Below are 21561 nucleotides of genomic sequence, written 5' to 3' on the forward strand. Positions count from 1 at the left end.
ATCAGCACTGAGGCAGGAAGTGACAGCACCAGCCTCAGCCAATCAGCACTGAGAAAGGAAACAAAAGCACCAGCCTCAGCCAATTAGCACTGAGATAGGAAGTGAGAGCACCAATCAGCACTGAAATAGGAAGTGAAAGCACCAGCCACAGCCAATCAGCACTGAGACAGGAAGTAAGAGCTTCAGCCTCAACCAATCAGCACTGAGACAGGAAACAAAAGCACCAGCCTCAGTCAATCAGCACTGAGACAGGAAATGAGACCACCAGCCACAGCCAATCAGCACTGAGACAGGAAGTGAGACCACCAATCAGCACTGAGACAGGAAGTAAGAGCTTCAGCCTCAGCCAATCAGCACTGAGACAGGAAGTGAGAGCACCAATCAGCACTGAGACAGGAAATGAGACCACCAGCCACAGCCAATCAGCACTGAGACAGGAAGTGAGAGCTTCAGCCTCAGCCAATCAGCACTGAGACAGGAAATGAGACCACCAGCCACAGCCAATCAGCACTGAGACAGGAAGTGAGAGCACCAATCAGCACTGAGACAGGAAGTTAAAGCACCAGCCTCAGCCAATCAGCACTGAGACAGGAAGTGAGACCATAGTTTGTTTGAAGCAGTGGTATGTTTACTTACCATGAATACTTTGGGGGAAACACCAATGCAAACCAGTTTGGTGAACTTGCAGCAACATCCCCAGCAGGCTCAGTTCAGGCAAGTGAAAGATGTGACACAAAAATGCTTCCCCAAACCTCCTCCCGGACCAAATTCCCGTGCCCCTGCTGTTCCCGTTTCCGCACATAGTATTCATCAACCCCTCATTATCATCAGATATTGTTCCATACAACTCGGAACAGTTGTTCAGCTCAAAGGCTTGGGCTTAGAAAAGCCCTCATTTGTATTCTCCCTTTGGAGAAAGAAGGACAGCTGCTAACCACACTTGGGGAGCCGCAAGCAAAATGGCACAGAAGATCTCGAGGGGGGAAACGACTGAGAAAGCGTGGAAAGAACCGAGGTGGCCAAGTCATTCTTAACAAGGAACAATGGGAGGAGGGAAAAGCAAACACGCACAAAACCCTAAATCAGAACTGGATGAGACAGACAGACATGGCAGAACGCAACGATAAATCTGTTCCAAATTCAGCTTTTCTCACAAAGGACTGGGTAAAGCGCTATACAAAGCCATCCTGTTCTATCCGGTAACATGTTTAGACATTTCTAAACGCTTCAAGTGGCAGCCATAAAGTTTTCAAGGCAAGAGTGGTTGAGAGGTCGGTTTTTCCCCTGCCTCTTTTTAAAGGCACTGGACTCCTTTGGAGTAATTCTGAAATTCCAAAATGTAATTCCTGAGTATGGTTCTGAAATTTTGAAGCCTGAAGAGGTTGCAAATTTCTGGAAGGTATTCCGAGAGCTAGCGTGGTGAAATGGCTAAGAGCGGCAGCCTCTAATCTGGAGAACTGGGTTTCATTCCCCACTCCGCCTCCACATGCAGCCAGCTGCGTGATCCTGGGACAGTCACAGTCCTGTTAGAGCTGTTCTCAAATAGCAGTTCTCTCAGAGTTCTCTCTCAGCCCCACCCACCTCACAGGGTGTCTACAGTGAAGACAGGAAGGGAAGACAATTGTGAGCTGCTTTGAAACAAATAAGGAAGTCCTAAGGCCACTTGCAGTTCTCCCAGAGCTCTCTCAGCCCCACCTACCTCACAAGGTGTCTGTTGTGGGGAAGAGAAGGGAAATTGATAGTAAGCCACTTTGAGATTCCTTCAGGAAGTGAAAGGCAGGGTATAAAACCCAACTCTTTTTCTCCTTGAGAGTTAATAGTTAATACTTAATAGTTAATAGTAGGTAGGTGGAGCCAATCACAAAATGATGGCTTGGGTAACAATTAGAGCATGTCAGAGCAAACCCTGGCTCAACTATTCTCCTCAACACTCCCCTTTTAACTAACCTTGAGAATATTTGCTATTGCCTCTGTATTTTCCCTGAAAAACCAGCCTCAGGGCAAAAGGGAGCAAGTCAAAAGCATGCTCTTTTCCCATCCAGAGCACGGATGCTGGCACGCCTCTTTCCCCCATCACGAAAAAGGAAAGAGAAGCCGGTGAAGTAGCGTTAAAGGGAACAAGAAGCAAGCAATCCTGGCAGCCCTGGACGAGGAGTGGAGAGCTAACTCCTAGAAAGTCTCTGGCCATTCCTGAGTGACCTCCTGCTCCCGCCCACCAATACACTCTAGGAAACCTACATCTCCAGGACAAAAAGGCTATTGAGCAAAGGAAGTCAAGGAGTCAAAAAGAGACCAATTCTGCCTCCAAGTTCGGCTTCCCGGTAGGAAATCGGTGTATGAAATCTATAATGAAAAGGTTGCTGGTAGAGGAAGCTGAAGTTGTTCTTTCTTGCCCCGGAGGAATGGACCAGAACCAATACGATGAAATTAATTCAAAAGAAATTCCGTCTAAACATCCGGAAGAAGTTCCTGATAGTTACAGTGGTTCCTCAGGGGAACAGGCTTCCTCGGGAGGTGGTGGGTTCTCCATCTTTGGAAGTTTTAAACAGAGGCTGGATGGCCATCTGACGGAGAGGCTGATTCTGGGAAGGCTCAAGGGGGTGGCAGGTGACAGTGGATGATTGAGAGGGTTGTGAGTGTCCTGCATAGTGCAGGGGGTTGGACTAGATGACCCAGGAGGTCCCTTCCAGCTCTGGTGGGTTCTCCATCTTTGGAGGTTTTTAAGCAGAGGCTGGATAGCCATCTGACACAGAGGCTGATTCTGTGAAGGCTCAAGGGGGTGGCAGGTGACAGTGGGTGAGCGAGAGGGTTGTGAGTGTCCTGCACAGTGCAGGGGGTTGGACTAGATGACTCAGGAGGCCCCTTCCAACTCTATTATTCTATGATTCTAAGTCAACTTCGGCCGGAGTCAACTGGCTTTTGGGGGTTCTCCGGACTGCGTGGCCGTGGTCTGACCCCACTTAGCTTCCAAGATTGATTTCTTTATTTAAACCTTAGATTTATATGCCACCACTCCTGGGGCTGCCATCCTGCGGTGGCTTACAACAATTTAAAATACACACTAAAATCAATACATTAAAAACATAGCATAAAATAACTCAATGGTAGCATCACACAGAATTAGAATACAGTACACATCTCAATTGACTATAAGCTATGATCATCCGGCAGCATGAGGACATCAAGGCTTCAAGGAGGGACCCAAGATGGCCTCAACCTGGCGGAAGAGCTCTGTCTTGCAGGCCCTACGAAACTGAACTAGTTCCATCAGGGTCCTAAGATCTTCCAGGAGCTCATTCCAAGATCCAACAAGATTGGACTAGCCTGAGCTATCCAGGTCAGGCACGAGCCTATCACAACTGGAGGATCAGACCTCCTACCCCACCAACCAGAGAGTTATGCATTACCTCCATTTCCGCCGTGTGCGCTTCCACTTTCTGCACCGTGTCTTCCGCCTCTTCCAGGCGGGCAACCAGCTGAGGGGAGTGCTCGGGAGAGTGCAGCAGCTCGTTGTCGTAGGAATTGAGGATGCCTTTCAATCCGTCTCGGGTCTGTCAGAACAGGAGCAAGGGGAAAACAAAAAACGAATACGGTTAGCTTTCGACTCAAGGTCTGCGGCCCGACGGTGTTTCCGTTCCTCTCAGGGGCAGGGGGCAAAAATAAAAGGATGAAAAGGGCTAAGGAGATGCATTTCAAGGACTGGCAGATGAAATGCAACACAGGAAAGCGTATGCTACTAAGAAAGATGTTATAATATGCCAAAAGAAGATGCAAGTTGAGGAAAAAGAAAATGAGAGTGGTTTGCACAACAGGTTGGAAGAAAAGAAGAAGAAGAAGAAGAAGAAGAAGAAGAAGAAGAAGAAGAAGAAGAAGAAGAAGAAGAAGAAGAAGAGTTGGTTCTTATATGCCGCTTTTCCCTACCCGAAGGAGGCTCAAAGCGGCTTACAGTCGCCTTCCCTTTCCTCTCCCCACAACAGACACCCTGTGGGGTGGGTGAGGCTGAGAGAGCCCTGATATCACTGCCCGGTCAGAACAGTTTTATCAGTGCCGTGGCGAGCCCAAGGTCACCCAGCTGGCTGCATGTGGGGGAGGCGCAGAATCGAACCCAACATGCCAGATTAGAAGTCCGCACTCCTAAACACGACACCAAAGGAGAGCAATCTGATAACGTTTTCGGAAGGGTACCATATTGGGAAGGGATCCGAGGTTCCCAGGTCAATGAAAATATTATTGAGACTATAAAATTCTAGTGTACCAAGAAAAGGACTTAAACTGAAATGTATCCACCATTCTTTAATGAATAGAAACTAAAGAACAGAAGACATTCAGACTTTACTAGCCTCTTCAGAAATCCCTTTACCTCCACCCCCCGCCAAAAAAAAAGTTTAAAAATTTGTTTGTTTTATTGTTAAACACGACTAGAGGCTATTAAAAATAAATCCACCACACGTCAAACTTTCGGATGAAAACAACAGAAGGTGGATAGTCATTAAAACCGCATTTTCTTTTCTTTTTTCCCCCCAAAGTTACTGCATTAATGAGAAAACCATTATCAGAGAAGCAAGAGGAAGCCAGCATTAAATAGCTTGTAACAAGTACGAGATCTCTTAAGGAGCAGGCCCAGGCAATTTTGAAAATGAGGTCCCAGATAAATTCCAGTTTAATACACCTCGATTGCTACAAGGGACTCTCGTTCTGATTAGTTATAGATTTCCAAAGAGTGCGCAAAGAAATCTTGTAATTAATTAGACCTCTCTTTGACTTTTTAAAATAAATGAATGCTAATTGTATGGAAGACAGTACATTTGCGAATGCTTCTTAATTAAAAATGCATTACAGTGATCGCTGAATGTCAACATTTTGAACAACTGTATTAAAAAAAAAAAAGAGAGGGAGGGGGAGAGAGACGTCTTTGCACCTGCCACATAAAGATGCTACTAATGTGATAAGTCTTCCAAAATACATCAAAAAGCAGCATTACACATTGCCTGATTGGAATGGATTTAGGTGAAGATTGTGCCTCTAGCAGTCCTCTTCCACACCTGGTTACGGAGACAGAGACAGCTTTGACAGCTCTGGTGGAGAGTCTTTGATACGGGGAACTGCAGCCTTACTAAATCCGCAGGCCACTTCTTTGACGGATCAGAGCAAAGTTTCTCAACCAGGGTTTCACGAAGCCCTGGAGTTCTTTGACGGCCCTGGAAGGGTTCCCGATACGTATTGTAATTGGTTAAACATTTATGAACATATATGGTCCTGTCGACCCACCCCCTTCTCCTCCCCAAATGGCTAAAGATGGGCCTGAAAGGGAGTGGGACTGGGTGGGCATGTCCACAGCTACCCTACCCAACCTATTCTGCATGATTGCACCCCTTCTGGGGTTTCTCGAAGCCTGAAGAATGTTTCAGGGGTTTCTCGACAGTAAGGATGTTGAGGAAGGCTGCATTAAACCATGCAGTCTTCCAGGAACTGTAATAAAGAAGGAAAGACAGTGGAAATAACAGGCCAGATCCAACCCGACGTCATTACTTGATGCGAAACCTCCAAACAAACGGAGCATGAGAATTTAAGAGCATAAGCGCACTGCCGAATCAGGCCAATATTACATCTAGTCTAGCATCCTGCCTCACACAGCAGCCAACCATTTCCTCTGGAAGTCCAACTACAGGGAAAGAGAGGCCAAGACCCTCAACAGAACATCAGAAGAGCCCTGCTGGATCAGACCAGTGAGGGTCCATCTAGTTCAGCATCCTGGCTCACACAGCAGCCAACCAGAACCACAGAAGGGCCAACAACAGGGCACAGAGGCCGAGGCCTTCTGCGGAAGTTGACTCCTGCTCTGGGATCCAGAGGCAGACTGCCTCTGAATGTGGAGGTTCTCCTTAGTCACTATGACTAGTAGCTCCTCCATGTATCCGTCCCCTTTTGTAGTGCCTGTGGATGTTGCTAAATCTTTTTCGTGCAGCGCAGAATCTTTCACAGCAGATTCCAAGGCAGCACCGTGAGTTCAAGGTGATACTTCTTCTTCTTTTGTTTTAATGCAAATTTCTGACACTCAGGCGCCATCCTGCTTTTAATATCATTTGCGGCGTCGCCTTCGGCCCAACCAGAATTGGAAACCGTCGGTCCGCCCGGCTATTAGCTGAGAACATATAACAGTTTGACGCCTTAAACCAGTCGTTTCAATTTAGGCTAACTGCTTTATTGTCGTTGCTACATCGCACCTCAGGTGTTTCGTGAGAATCTGGCTCGGAAGCAAGCTCGGCTTTCCCCCACAGGAGCGATTCCTCAAAACAGCCTTCTTTACGAGTAATGAGCGAGATAAAGAGAGATAAATCCAGCAAACGAAAGCTCGGCGCAAACATTAACCGGCAGTATCAAGCGACAATTAGGATTCATTTAATCATTTGTTCAGGATGCTTTGTATGTAAACAGAGCAAATTAATTCCCTGTACATGCAGCTCCATAATAAGGATCTGCATTCACGGATGTGCATTGGAAGGACCTCTTCTTCCGGATACTGTCCAGCCTATCAATAAGGATCCTACTTCCAAGTCCTGTTCTCTGTGACCCCGCCTGCAGAGGTGAAACACCTGGTGACCAGAGACAGGGCTTTTTTCGTGGTGGCACCATGCACGAATGTCCTTTTGTCTTGACGCTCACACTCCTTTGTCCTTTAGGCTCCAGAACAAAACAATCCATTTTACCCAGGGATGGAATAAAGGTCTTGGGTCTTTTTAAGACTATTTTTTTTACTCTGCTTTGGGCCGGAGAAATGCTTCAAGAGTAGGGATGGGAATGAACCAAATGGCAAAGGAAAACTCATCACGAATTCGGCTGTTTTGGTTCGCGGACCGAACCAGTTTTCAGTGGGTCGGCTGTAATGAACTTCCATAAATCATAGAATCATAAAGTTGGAAGGGGCCATACAGGCCATCTAGTCCAACCCCCTGCTCAATGCAGGATCGGCCCTAAACTTTTGAAGCGGTTCGTGGTGGTTTGTGGATAGAGCTGAAAGGAGGAGTTTAAAGGGATTCTGAGTCCCTTTAAACTCCAGCTATCCCTTTCCTACAAAAGTCACATAAAGAGCTAAAAGCAGGGAGTCGCCCACCACCACTCAACTGAGTCAGGCTGTCTTGTGCAATCACTATAGAGGGGCTATAGAAGACCACCAAAAAAAATAGCTGGTTGGCAGAGAGCAGCTTCCTCGGTTATTTTTCAGGCTTTGTACTAACTCTGTTTAAAGGGACTACAGTCTCTTTCAACGTGCTGTACAAGAGCACGAACGACGAACCGGTTTGTTTTGCAAAAAAAACCTCCTGGTTTGGTTTTTGATTAGGCTCTTGGCCTGGCCACGAGCCACAAACTAAACCAAATTTCCCCAACTCGTGCCTTCCTATTCAAGAGATACCTTTTCAGCTGCTTACAGGTTTATGACAGGGGTCCCCAAACATTTTGAGCCCGCAAAGACATTTCGAATTCTGACACCGCATGCCAGGCACGCCAACAAATAAGGAGGTAGGGCCTGCCACAAGATCATAGCGTTTGTGATGTTGTGGAGGCTGCTGCCAGAGCAACGTTTAACAAAATCTGCACCACCACCACAATTAGGTCCCCAGTGGTCCATTTGTACCCTTGCTGGGCAAAGTTTCTTGAGACCTCACTGTATACGTTCAAGAAGGACGTAGATAAAATTGAAAGGGTACAGAGGAGAGCGACGAGGATGATCTGGGGCCAAGGGACCAAGCCCTATGAAGATAGGTTGAGGGACTTGGGAATGTTCAGCCTGGAGAAAAGGAGGTTGAGAGGGGACATGATAGCCCTCTTTAAGTATTTGAAAGGTTGTCACTTGGAGGAGGGCAGGATGCTGTTTCTGTTGGCTGCAGAGGAGAGGACACGCAGTAATGGGTTTAAACTTCAAGTACAACGATATAGGCTAGATATCAGGAAAAAGTTTTTCACAGTCAGAGTAGTTCAGCAGTGGAATAGGCTGCCTAAGGAGGTGGTGAGCTCCCCCTCACTGGAAGTCTTCAAGCAAAGGTTGGATACACACTTTTCTTGGATGCTTTAGGATGCTTAGGGCTAATCCTGCGTCGAGCAGGGGGTTGAACTAGATGGCCTGTATGGCCCTTTCCAACTCTATGATTCTATGATTCTATGCTATAAGAGAGCCAGCAATTAAGAGGTTAAAAGCGATAGCTTCTGATCCGGCGGGTTTGATTCCCTGCTCCTCCCCATGCAGCCAGCTGTGTGCTCTTGGGCCACTCCCCGTTCCCACAGAGCTATTTATGCAGAGCAGCTCTGTCAGAGCTCTCTCAGCCTCAACTACCTCACAGGGTGTCCAATGTGGGATCTTTGAGAACTCCTTGGGGCAGTGAAAAACAGAGTATAAAACAACAAAGCCGTCTGTTCTTCGTCATAAAACTCCAGGGGGGAAAACCTTGGTGATTCTGAACGCTTTTTCTTACCCATGTCCTATAAATAACTGAGATGGATCGGCCCATGTTTTCCGCACGGAACGGCACTAAATATTTCTCCAGCAAGCCTGCTCTCAGGTGTGTGTGTTGGGGGGAGGGGGGGCTGAGCCAGTCCTGAGCTTTCATGTGTAATTTCGCCTATAGGATTCAGGGTCTTTATACGAGGCCTTATACCTCCCCCCTCCACTCCCCAAAAGCCTGTTGGGAGGCTAACAGGTATAACCCCCACCATGCACCTGGATCCCACCCAACGGCGTTGTCAGAAATGTCAAAGCCGGAACGGGAGTTTCTGAAGACAGCCGAAGCGGAGCGTATCACAAACTCGAGGCCGCGTGAAAACCAGAGGTGGGAACACCTGGAGATGCGCTCGAGGTGGTTGGCAGGCCGAAAGGTCAAATCTCAAAGGTGAGAAACGGAGTTAATGAAGGAGAACAGGGAAGGCCCTGGGAGGCACAGCAAGGTGAGCTACTTCTTTCCAGCAAATGCGGCCAACCGAATCACAGCATCCTAGAGTGGGAAGGGGCCATCGAGGCCATCTAGTCCCACCCCCTGTTCAATGCAGGATCAGACAAAAGCATCCAGGAGAAGGATCTGTCCAGCCGCTGCTTGAAGAAGGCCAGTGAGGGGGAGCTCCCCACCTCCTTAGGCAGCCCCTTCCACTGCTGAACTACTCTGTGGAAAAAAAGAATTCCTGCTATCTAGCCAATACACGATCTACATATAGTTTAAAGCCATTCCTGTGGGCTTGATTCCCCACTCCTCCTCCACATGCCGCTAACTGGGTGACCTTGGGGCAGTCAAAGTTCTCTTAGAGCTGTTCTCGCAGTCCCCGTTGAGCTCTCTCAGCCCCACCTACCTCCCAGGGTGTCTGTTGTGGGGAGACAAAGGGAAGGCGATTGTCAGCCACTGCGAGATGTAAAGCAGGGTATGAAAAATGTTATTGTTCTTCTTCTTCCTTTTCTTCTTCCTCTCCTCCTCCTTCTTCTTCTCCTCCTTCTCCTTCTCCTATGCACTTAAATCCCCACAAACCCGCATGTATTTCTTTGACACAGTGGCTTTCTAATGAGCGGCCACGCACTATGCACACAAGCACAAACACACAAAGGAAGAATCGATAGCAACAAAATTAAAGTTACAAATCTAACCAAAGGCAATCGGCTATCCTGGGGAAGGGGGAAAAAATCGGGTCCCGGGGTAAAAGTGTATTTAGTGTCATAACTTTATTGAAATCCTATATCTTCTGATGGACTTTTATCGGGGGGTTTTCAAGCGGGAGGCTCGAGTTATCATTATTAGCCCCTTCTGTGCTGCCCGGCGGGGCCCTGGGAAAAACGCTCCCTTTTACAAATAAGTGGTAATTGTCTGCTTTATTAATCAATAAATCTCTGAACCGACTCACTCCACCATGGTTTAAGTCTATTACGGCTTCTACAAAGTTTCTCCGAGCGAATATATATCCTCCCTCTCTCGCCCTTTCTCTCAGGGAAAGAAAAGGAGATATTGGTTTGTCATTAGCTGGGAGAGAGAAGGAACTACGCTGGTTGACTTTCATAATGACTTTTTAATGACAAATTCGAGTCACAGTTAAATCTGGTTTATTTCCACACGGATGGACCTTGGCTATTAATCCAGCGACCCGCCCCCAAATCCCCACACAGGTCACTTGCGCTCTGGCTAAGATGTAGGAAGGGGGGGCGAACGGCTTTGGGGGAAGCACGACCGTGGTGGTATTTAACGCCCTGTGCTTTTCCCGTAGGCTGGAAGCGGCTCTGTTCCGAGCATTAAGCTTGCATTTGGCTGTAATTAACAACGGGTTTAAGGGGAATATTAATTGGCTGTTTCATTCGGGAGGAACCCAAGAAGGAGTTTGTCCCCTCCCTTCAGAAGGCAGAGTCCAATTTGAAAAACAAGAAACGTTTCGAAGCAAAATAAGGGGGCAGAGATTAGACCGATGTTGGTCGGTGAAGTGGGACATAGAATCACAACCTTGTGGGGTGCTCAAGAGAAGAAGTAAGGAGAGGGGGTTGGCCGCTGGCTGACTCTGTGTAGAAACCCCGGCCTCCCTTGGTGGCCACCCATCCAGGTATTCACCAGGGATGGTCCTACTGGACACTTGACAAGACTGTGCTAGATGAGGCAGGTCAAGAGACCAACAGAGGTGGTTGGCCATTCCTCTGCCCAGCAACCCCGGACTTGCTTGGTGGTCTCCCATCCCAGGAATAACTTACTATAACCGACCCTGCTTAGCTTTTGAGATCTGATGACCTCAAACTAGCCTGGACCCTGCTCCTTTCCCCAGGCCGGGGATCCTAGCGCCCGCTGTATTTCGCATACAGCGGGCTTGCTTTCTAGTTTTCCATAACTCTCATGAAGGTACCAAAGGTAGCTTAAGGCCGAACGAAAAGAAGGCGGTGCATTTACCTCCCAGAGGTTCCCCAAAACCGTGCAGTCAAGACACTTCTTGAACGAGCCATGAAACCCAGCCACCTGGACACCTAGGGCGGCCCGAGACGGAGCAAACTTGTTTATTCAAACCAGGAATGCAAATAAAAGGTCTGAGATTCTCTACTCATGCTGAGAAGGCTTTTAAGAACGGCACACCGGTCATCAATCAACTGTTCTCCCCCCCCCCCCCCCGAAGAAGCCGCGGACTTCATCCATTTGCCAAAGGTTACGGAGCCAAAAAACCAATAAAACGCTTGGCTCTTGTCCTCAGCCCCTCCCGGGAGAACCGTTTCTTCAGTCTTTCTCGCCGGGGGTCCCACAAACAGAACCGAGCGCAACCCAGCTCGTCAGGGGAATCGATAGTGGGGGAAATGGACCTGGCTTGCAAAACGCGAAAGTCAAAGGCAGGGACTACAAGTAAGCCAAGCACCAGGCTGCAGGGCTGTGATCCCTCCCAGTGGCACTCAAAAATAGCTCTGGAGGAACGAACTGGCCAGACTCCAGGTGTTAGGACAGAGCTAAGAATTGGCCGAGAAGAATAGTGAAACTGCCAGGGGGGGGGGGGGGCGGCGAAGATTTCTTTCGTTGAGGCCTTCCAGGGTGGGGAAAGGTCAACAACCAGGTCCCCCCATGCAGCTGATGGGGTTCCTTCGCGATAGCCAAGATCTTTCTAGAGCAGAGTTTCCTAACCACGGCACCAAATGGAACCGAGAAGGCCATGGTCAAAAAAGTTCGAAAACGGTTGTTCTACGGAGTCAGGGCAACTCTCTAGAGTAAATCTGTTTTATTTATTTATTTATTCAATTTATTCCCCGCCACCCCCGAGAGCGGCTTGTGGCGGATTACAGGGGTCCTGTAAAAACCCCAATAAAACCCCATTAAGGCAGACAACACAATCACAATAAAAACAGAACCACATGGCGGTAATGCCTCCAAAATCCTACCTCTGGAGGGATGGAATGAGGGGTCAGATGACACAGACAAACTGCTGCCTAAGACTGGTGGGGGGGGGCACCATCTTCCTCACTACCCCAGCCTCAACCTGGCGGACGAGCTCCGTTTTGCAGGCCCTGCGGAACGCCAAAAACTCCCACAGGGCCCGCAGCTCACCCGGGAGCTCGTTCCACCAGGTCGGGGCCAGGACCGAAAAGGCCCTAGCCCTGCTCAAGGCCAGGCGTGCTTCCCTGGGGCCGGCAATGACCAGTATGAGCGTAGGGCTCTGCAGGGGGCATAGAGTGATAGGCGGTCCCTCAGGTGCGTGGGCCCCAGACTGCGAAGAGCCTTAAAGGTCAAAGCCAAAACCATGAACCGGATCCGGACAGCAACTGGTGACCAGTGGCATGCAAACCTCTGGCATGCAAACGGGACTGCGGAAACGCCCTGGCGTTGCTACTGTGTGCGAGAAATATTATTGGGAAAGGGAGGCTCACTGACAAACTCTCCCTTGTGCACAGGGAGGGTGCCTGGGCATTCATACAGTTTTTCCTCCAACATGCAATAAATGCCCAGCCATCGCGTACGAGTTCCAGAAAGACTGTCAGTTGCCAATCATGCGTTTATCTCCAGGGCGGTAGCCATGTTATCCGCCACAGTAAAGGAAAGAAAATCACGAACGCGCTCTCTAGTTCTCAGACGGCATCCTGGCTGTTCTGACTTTGGCGGAACGAGGCAGCGGAAGGCAGCTTCTTGGCTCCTGCTCTAGGGACGCACGGAAAGTTCTTTTCAGCTCCTGTCCCCGAACTCTCAGATTCATCTCCCCCCGGAGAGTGCAGCCGCGCTGTCTCAACAGGGCTTCCAGATGGAGGCGTTGCGCTTCCAGATGGCCTCGGAGAGGAACGGACCGGTTTTGGGACACCGCCTGTTTTTTAACATACCCCGTGCTTCCCTGCTTCAACATTTCAAACGTTTTCCCCTGCCCCCAAAACGTCAGATTTCGCTTTAATCGCTGGCCGGCCTGAGGGGGAATCTTTCTACTTTTTTTTTCTTTGCTGAAGAAAAGTGCACAAAAGCAAGAAATAAGGGCTGGAAAGCCAATGTGTAGGGGGGAAGGGGAATACCTAAGGTGGCCTCAGGTACCGAGAGAGGCTAGGCTCCAGAAACCCGTGCCCACTCTTGAGGCAGGCTAGGGGGAAGGTGTTGCTTCTTCCCTTTGGAAATCCTCATTAGCGGAACTGTTGGCGAAGATAACATTTCCCCCCCTCGACAGCTCGCGGCAAAAGCCGCCAGGTCGGCTCGCCAGCTGGCCTCGCCATCATCCTGGAAAAGGAAGAGGTAAAACAGACATTTTGGGAACGCGGAGACAGGACTTCCTTCCGGGGACAAGCAGCAAGGCTAGTCGATTTGCCACAAGCCCCTGAAGCTGAGGCACCTGTTACTATCCCGGAACATCGCAGGAGGACGGAATTTCCCTTAAAATGTGTTCTGTTATTATTATTATTTTTTTTTAAATACGACTGCATTCTGATCAGGAAGCGGAATCGCACGCCGTGCCCGCCCGGCGGAACATTCCCGCTCGGAAAAAAAGCGCTCGTTTGGATTTCTGTTGGAATTCCGCAAGAATGCGGGGAGCAACAAGCTTCCTTGGTCGCGTCGTTCTCTCGACACTTCCCTGTTGGTCTGACAGACAGCGCTGGGCACATTCAGACTCCGAGTCAGAAGAAGCTACCCGTAGGCAGCGGCCCGACCGCGACACTGACAGCAAACTCATCCAACCAAAGGCCGTTGCAGATCTGCAAATGGAGACCTAGGGCAGGGGTAGTCAAACTGCGGCCCTCCAGATGTCCATGGACTACAATTCCCAGGAGCCCCCTGCCAGCGAACGCTGGCAGGGGGCTCCTGGGAATTGTAGTCCATGGACATCTGGAGGGCCGCAGTTTGACTCCCCCTGACCTAGAGCATCGCAAAACAGCCAGTGCGCGCTGATGCTAATCCACTTGCGCCTGTGCGACAGTAGAGCCACCGTCTGGGGTGGGGGAATGCTACTAATTTGAATTAAAGTTGCATGGGTTACGGCATGCATTATTCAGGCCAATATAAAAAGAAGGGGCAGTTTCGCGCTGAGGAAGCCCCCCCCCTCCCCCTAGGAAACCCCGCCGGTTGGCACCCCCGTGGTGCGCCAATGCGCAGGTTGCCGCCCAGGGTTTAAACAATGCTCAAACGGAGCTTCATTAATACGGGGGGGAGGGGGGGATCGGTTTAAAGGGAGAAGCCAGGAGGAAGCGTGAGCACGCATTGTTCGGCAGCCCCTCGGGGTGCTGCATTGAAGCCGTGCAGCGGCAAAGCGCTAAAGTCATGCTTTAATTAAAAAACATAATGCAAAATTATCCACATTCCTGCTGACTGCTTTCCTCGCGTCGCCCGCTCGACGTGGCAAAGGGGAAACGTAGCCGGGGGCGTCGGCAGGCTGCTTTATCCAGGGCCACATGAAACATGAGCACGTCAAAGCCACTCGGTGGCAGGCGGCGGAAGGGGGGAGGAAACCACGTGGCCACAGTTACAAGTAGCCTATTAGATTTTTTTTTTATTGATTCGGCTTACGTACCGCCTCTCGCCGTGACGTCTCGTGGCAGTATCGAAAAGCGGCAGGTAATTCCTGGTTTGGGAGGGTAGGCAGGCCGCACCTGGATAGCGTGAATTAGCCTGAGCCCAAAAGATCTCGGAAGCTAAACTGGGTCAGCTCTGGACTGCCTGCACCTGTCTGAACAATTCAGCTGACAGCCAAGCTTACAACTTATTGGGGGGGGGGGGGAGAGAGACATACCGAAACACAGCAGTGGTTTGGAACTAGAAACCGAATTGTCAGTCCTTACTTTGTAGCTTGGCCTCTCCGTGGCCTACAGGTTTGGATTGTTTCATCCACCATCCGCCAGCATGGTATAGTGGGTCCAGAGTGGTGGCCTTTAAGGGGGACAACCAGATTTGAGTCCCTCTTCCTCCTACTCCACCCTGCTCCAGCTGGGTGACTGTAGGACAGCCCCAGTTCTCCCGGAACTGTTCTCACACCGCAGTTCTCTCAAAGCTCTCTCTGCCCCACCGACATCACAAGGTGAGGAAGGAAAAGGTGTCGGTAAGTGGCATCGGGACACCATCGGGTAGTGAAAAAGGGGTATGAAAATAACCCCGGCTCTTCTCTCCTTTAAAACCCAAGTGCCACTCGAAACGCTGTGATCGGAAAAGCTAGGGAAGGTATAACAAGCCAGGTGCCGTTCAGTGATTAAGCAAGGTCAATTTCCTTTACAGCTTCATGGCACAGACACACACCGGCATTTTGAAATTAGCCAATTATTGACACTCGGTCTCACAAAAAGCCGCCGTAATAGGATTTCCTGAGAACCCCCCTTAAAAGGTTCATAAAGCCGGCCTAGTCAATATTAACTCGGTTAATTCCGAAATTACAAAGAGATCAAGTTGGAGAGAAGCACGGGGGTGGGGGGGGGAGAAGATCGGAACAAATTCGGAACTGCCGTACTCATTGCCAATTTGCTTTTGGACGGCTCATATTTTGACACTTACCCTTAACGTTCATCTCGAAATAGACTCCCCGGCTTCCGTTTTGAGACGCATGCACGATCCCTACACAGATCTTCAGCACAGCCCCCAAAATCCACAGTCCAGAATTATACCTGACACCACAGGGGGCATGCCTATCTCAACTGATACCCAAGAGGCAGTGTTGTATAGTGGTTACAGCAGAGTTTCTCAACCAGGGTTTCATAAGACCCTGGGGTTTCTCGATAGCCCTGGAAGGATTTCCCACGTGGGCGGGAGTTAATTAATCTTGTCTACCTATTTTTAAAAATCTGTTAAACATTTATAGCGTGATATGACCATATAAGGTCCTGTCGACCGCTCCGCCTCCCAAAATGACCAATCATAGGCCTGGAAGGGGAAGGAAGAGGAGAGGATCCGGCTGGGCGTGTCCACAGCTATCCTTCCTGGACATATTCTGTATGATTGCACCACTCCTAGGGTTTCCCGTAGCCTGAAGAAGAAGAAGAAGAAGAAGAAGAAGAAGAAGAAGAAGAAGAAGAAGAAGAACAAGAAGAAGAAGAACAAGAAGAAGAAGAAGAAGAAGTCCGCTGGAACCAAAATAATAACGCAAATGACATCATTAAAATTTCAACGCAGCGTTGTGAACAGTGCAGGGCTGATTCAGGGGGGGAAAGGCTTTCTCTGCCCTCCCCATTCCGAAGAATGGAGGACCCGGTTTTTGAAAAGACAAGATATCAAAAAGAGCTTCAGACTTTTTGAGGGGAAGGAGAAGGAAGGAGCTGATTGGCGGTGACACATCACAGAAAGGGAGAGAGAGATAAGCAGCGCACCGGCAGGCCCACATGGGGGAAAGCCAACTTGCCTGGGGCAAAACATCTGCTTCGCAGCCACATGTGGGCAAATAAATAGTTTCTAAACAAGGTTTGCAAAAGTTTATTCTCTGAAAAGGAGTTAAGGTGTGCTGCAGCTTCTTCAGAGTCTGGGTAGTGGAGAAACTGGATACAGATTATTCTGAGATGGTAGCAATTGACTTGAGAGACAAACCGCTCCGTTGTTCCTTCCTTCCTTCCTCCCTCCCTTCTTTCTTTTTCCCTCCATAGAATCATAGCATCATAGGTACCCAGCTCCCCCAATCTTTCCTCCTACGTCTTGGTCTCCAAACCCCTCACCATCTTTGTTGCCCTCCTCTGGACATGCTCCAGTTTGTCTACATCCCTCTTCAACTGGGGTGCCCAAAACTGAACACAGGACTCCAAGTGAGGCCGAACCAGAGCAGAGTAAAGTGGCACCATCACCTCCCGTGATCTGGACACGATACCCTGTTTAATACAGCCCCAAATCCCATTTGCCTTTTTAGCCACCGAGTCACACTGCTGACTCACGTTCAATGTGTGGTCTACCAAGACTCCTAGATCCTTTTCACACATGCTACTGCCAAGACAAATCTCCCCCATCCCATATTGGTATATATGGCTTTTCCTACCTAAATGCAGAACTTTACATTTGTCCCTATTGAACTTCCATTTTATTTAGTTTAGCCCACTTCCCGAGCTAACGTATTATTATTATTATTGCCACAAAGACATTTCTTTCAGAGTGAAATGCAATGACTTCTGGAAAGCCTGAAATGCAGCCCTTCGGCTTCGGTGACCAATGTAATATGACTCGGTCCTCCTGAGAAAAAGGGGGGGACTAAATACCCCAAACACAATAACACTTCATTATGGCCAGCCTCTAGGTAATTCCTCGCCGGCCTGCGATGGGCTGATGTGGCAGAGAAGCTGTGTGCTGGTATGGAAGCGTCCCTTTCCAACTCAACGCTCAAGATGGTATCGAACCCCGGAAAGGTAGCGGATGGCCTGTCATCACGAACCCATCAGATTCTTCAGCAGAGCGGCAGGGGGCAAGTGGAGAACAGGGCTTCTGTTAAACGCTGCAAGCCGTTTGGAGGACTTTTATGGTCAAAGAAGCAAGATAGATATATAACAAAACAGAAGAGGAGGAGGAGGAGGAGGAGGAGGAGAGTTTGTTTATTATACATCTCGATACTTGAAAGAGTCCCAACTTGGCTCACAAACACAGTTCCCTTCCTTTCCCTATAACAGACACCCTGTTGAGTAGGTGAGGCTCTAAAGAGAACTGCTCTGGGAGAAGAGCTCTCAAAGAACTGGGACTGGCCCAAGGTCACACAGCTGGCTGTTGGTAAAGGAGGAGTAAGGAACTGAACCAGGCTCCCCAGAACAGAGGCAATTAATTTTAACTACTACACCACGTCGGCTCTCAGGCATCAGGGTAGGTTGGACCTCTCTCTCTCTCTCTCTCTCTCTCTCTCTCTCTGTCTTGCCTACCTCCCAAGGTTGTTGTGAGAATAAAACGGAGGTGGAGAAAACAGATTTTTAAAATATATATATACAATAAAGGGAATAAACGGCAATATTGGAAACCTAACTTCAACTCTTTCAAAAGGTTGAAGACCTGAGGAGAGGTTGGGGGAGCTTGGTCTGTTTAGCCTGGAAATGAGTTGACTGAGAGGGGATCTGATCACCATCTTCAAGTATTTAAAAGGCTGCCATATGGAGGATGGAGCAGAGTTGTTCTCTCTTGCCCCTGAAATGGACCAGAACCAATGGGATGAAACCAATTCAAAAGAAATTCAGTCTAAACCTCCGGAAGAAGTTCCTGACAGTTTGAGAGGTTCCTCAGTGGAAGAGGCTTCCTCGGGAGGTGGTAAATTCTCTGGAGGTTTTTAAGCAGAGGCTGGAGAGCCATCTGATGGAGAGACTGATTCTGAGAAGGCTCAAGGGGGTGGCAGGTGACAGTGGAGGAGCGAGAGGGTTGTGAGTGTCCTGCACAGTGCAGGGGGTTGGACTAGATGACCCAGGAGGTCCCTTCCAACTCTATGATTCTATGATTCTAGGTTGCCGGACAGAAGCTTGCTCATGATTCGCGTGCGGCACGAACGCAGAGCATAAGCCTTCGAAAACAAACATGGCTGATCAAAAGGGGGAGGGGGGAGCCCGCCTCGCACTTGAATAAGCAGAGGAGTATTTCTAGCTTCCCCGTGCTGCGCTCCGTACCCAAGCTGCCAGAAACGACTTTTAGTTAAGAAGCGAAGCAGATGGCCCGCGCAGATTAAAGGGGAGCCTCGCCACAATGAAAGGATGCGCGGCTGTGCGCAAATCCCACACTAATTACAACCGCCGCAGTGCTCCACTAATGATGCTGTAGCTGGAGACCGGGAGGCGTAAGCACCAAAATGCAGAAGCCCCGGAGGAGAAGGTTGGGTGGGAAGGCAAATATTGTTCTTGGACGGCAACAATCATGCAAGACACAAACAGATCTCCGCGGCATTTGTCTCCCGAGGGCCAGGAATTATTTTCACTGGATGGGAGGGCCTCCGCTTGGGAGGTGCTGCTCCATTGTGGCGTTGAGCCTTGCAGATAAGCTATGCGCAACGGGAGGGATGTACTGGAGCTTGGTTAGAAATAGCAGCAGATTTCCAAGAGGGCGGACGTGGCTTCTGCAGTAAATTCACCTGCACAACTCGCCCTCTTATCAGAGAATCCTTCTGAGCCAAACCGGTCACCGTATCTGAGAAACCCTGCACTCGAGCTGAAGACTCACAGGGCCCTCTTCCGGATCCGTTCTCTACAAGATGGCGGGCCTTAATACACCCTTACGTGGAATGGCGACTCCGTTTTCCATGTCTGAGTCCATCTCCTTCTCTCCCAACGTTGGAGACAGGGGAATGGGGTTCACAACAATGACACGGAGATGGCTGCCTCAATTTGCCTCAGGGGTGTTGTGGGAACGGAGAGGGAAGGGTTAACCCTTCAACCGCCGCTGAGTTGGCGTTGAAGGAGAAGGGAGGAAATGCCATGTCTCGCCGGCATTGTTTAATTTGGCCCGTAGGCTGCCTTGATACTTGAAATCGACAATATCAGGGGGCAAAACTGTGGGGCATATCTCATGTGCACCCTAGAATGTATACTGCAAACATCTGTTGAAGGGAACTCTAACACATTATGCCAGAATCAAATTCTGTTATGTTTCTGGAGGGGGTTCCCCAACCTTTTGCAGCCTGTGGGCTCCTTTGGAATTCTGACACAGTGTTTGGGGGGCAACCGCAAAATGGCTGCCCTAGGAGGTGGAGCCAACCACAAAATGGCGGCCTCAGGAGAAAGAGCTCCTCATGCAGAAGGTGTGTGGGGAGAAGAACGATAATTTAAAAAAATACACTGGGAAAGCAGAGGGAGAATAAAAACAATACTGTGGTTTGCCTAACCAATAGGTGCAATCCGCATTACCCACCCCCGTGCAGTCTGCATTACAGTAATCTAATGAGGATTGTGAGCTTCTTGTAGGGAGGGTCGCATCTTTTACGAGCAATCCTTGGGGGCAGGCTCCTTAACCGTACCCAGGTAATGCACACAGGGCCGCTGGGGGCCAGATAGGACCCTTTTAGGGCTGGACACAACGCACACACTGAACTTTGGCAGTCCCCGTCTCCTTCTTTCTCCCTGCACGACCTCCTCTTTTGCAACCGAAGCCAACTCTCGCCCCAAACCAACCTTGCTACCTGCTTTGCTACCAGTCTGCCCAACTCACTGACGCATCCTTACAAGGGATTTTCTCCGATATCGCCAGATCCCTCCTGGCAGCCCAAGCGGCAGAAGCGCCAACCTTTAATTAATAATTCCGAGTCGGGTCTCGACGAGTTTTGCCGGCGTCTGGAGCACGGATGCAGAAACCTCCAATTTTCAGCGGCCTGCGCTCCCCCCTCCACAACAAACCACTTTACCGTGGCAAGTGCTCTAAATATGCCTTCCAAGATAAGCCCTAAATCCTACTTGGGCAAAGTTTATTAAAAATTAAAATTTGCAGGGAGCGGAAGAGAACCGACTCTCCTTCCTTCAATCCAATGGTTTTGGGTGGGAGAAAAGCTAATAGAATTCGTTACTATCGCCTTTGACTTGAGAGCTATACACCAAACATGGCCATGATCATCCAGTACCTGACACCTCACAAAATACCCAGTTATAAAGTAAGACACAGAGTTCTTCTCTCGATACGGAAGCCTTCTACGAGGACAACTACAATTACTTTTTTTTTACACCAAACAAGCAGGGCGCTTCTTGGAATAAGAAAGACTCTGATTATAAAGTCACTTGGCTAAATAAATTTTCTTCTTGTTTTTTAAGCAACCGTTGCCATTCAGCCAACCGTCCAGCTAAACCCCTTGCCGGCAAATGCCAAACTCCAGAAGCTCCTTGGAAGACGCTAAAGGAAGCAAACACATTTTGATAAACTGGTTGATGTCATTTCCAGGATAAAAAGTAAGAAGCCGCTGGAGCAGAGAAGATCGGGATAAGACCACCCGTAGAGAGGGAACTTATTTATCTCCGTGGAATATAGACGAGAAACATGTTGATCTTGTGAATGCAAATAAAATGTTTGCACAGGGGCCCTGCAAATCCGAAAGGAGTTTTTGGCTCATGCAAAAGAAGAAATCCCTTGTTTTTAGAGCATACTGGAGCGCAGAAATGAATTCTCTGTAGCTCTTCCCAGGTCTGGCTTAAATCTTCTACCGTGTTTGGTGAGCAATGAGATTAGCTACCTGAAGACACTGGTCTGGCACAGCGATTGCCCAGGATTGTCACTACGTAATCTGTTCCCCACGTACTGAGAATTGAACCCGGGACTTTCTGCATGCTGAGCAGACGCTCTGCCACTGAGCCATGGCCTGCTTTAACTGAAGGTGTGACTAAGTCTGCTTAGACAGGTGGAGAGAGACCTTTCTTCCCCTAGAAAGGAGAAAGAGTCCAGGAGCACCATCAAAGCTAACAAAATCTGTGGCAGGGGAGGACTTTACGGGAATCACTGCTCACTTCTTCACATACTGCTGGAATACAAAGAGGTGAGCAGACTCACATGGCTGCCCATCTTGATTTATCTGAAGTCAGCTCCCGAAACTGCCTGTCCGGCCACCAATCTCGTTCGCTGTGTCATCAAAATCTTAAGATGTCCTAGTCCCGCTGTCTACCACGAGCCAGCTTGCTGGGAGCAGCGGTATACAAGTCCAAACATAAATAAATAAATAAACAATGGTCAGACCCCACCTGGAGTCCCGTGGGCAGTTCTGGGGGCC

At 49.2% G+C, this 21561-nt stretch overlaps 1 protein-coding gene across 1 annotated transcript in view; it reads right to left on the reverse strand.

Annotated features, from left to right (window-relative positions):
• MAD1L1 (mitotic arrest deficient 1 like 1) overlaps positions 1-21561 on the reverse strand; it is a 239000-nt gene that overhangs the window by 195078 nt on the left and 22361 nt on the right. The window contains exon 3 of the mRNA XM_077316571.1: positions 3408-3551. Coding sequence (XP_077172686.1) covers positions 3408-3551 — 144 coding nt within the window. The remainder of the gene's footprint in view (positions 1-3407; positions 3552-21561) is intronic.

Source organism: Paroedura picta, chromosome 17, assembly GCF_049243985.1.
Source record: "Paroedura picta isolate Pp20150507F chromosome 17, Ppicta_v3.0, whole genome shotgun sequence".
Classification (NCBI taxonomy): Eukaryota; Metazoa; Chordata; class Lepidosauria; order Squamata; family Gekkonidae; genus Paroedura; species Paroedura picta.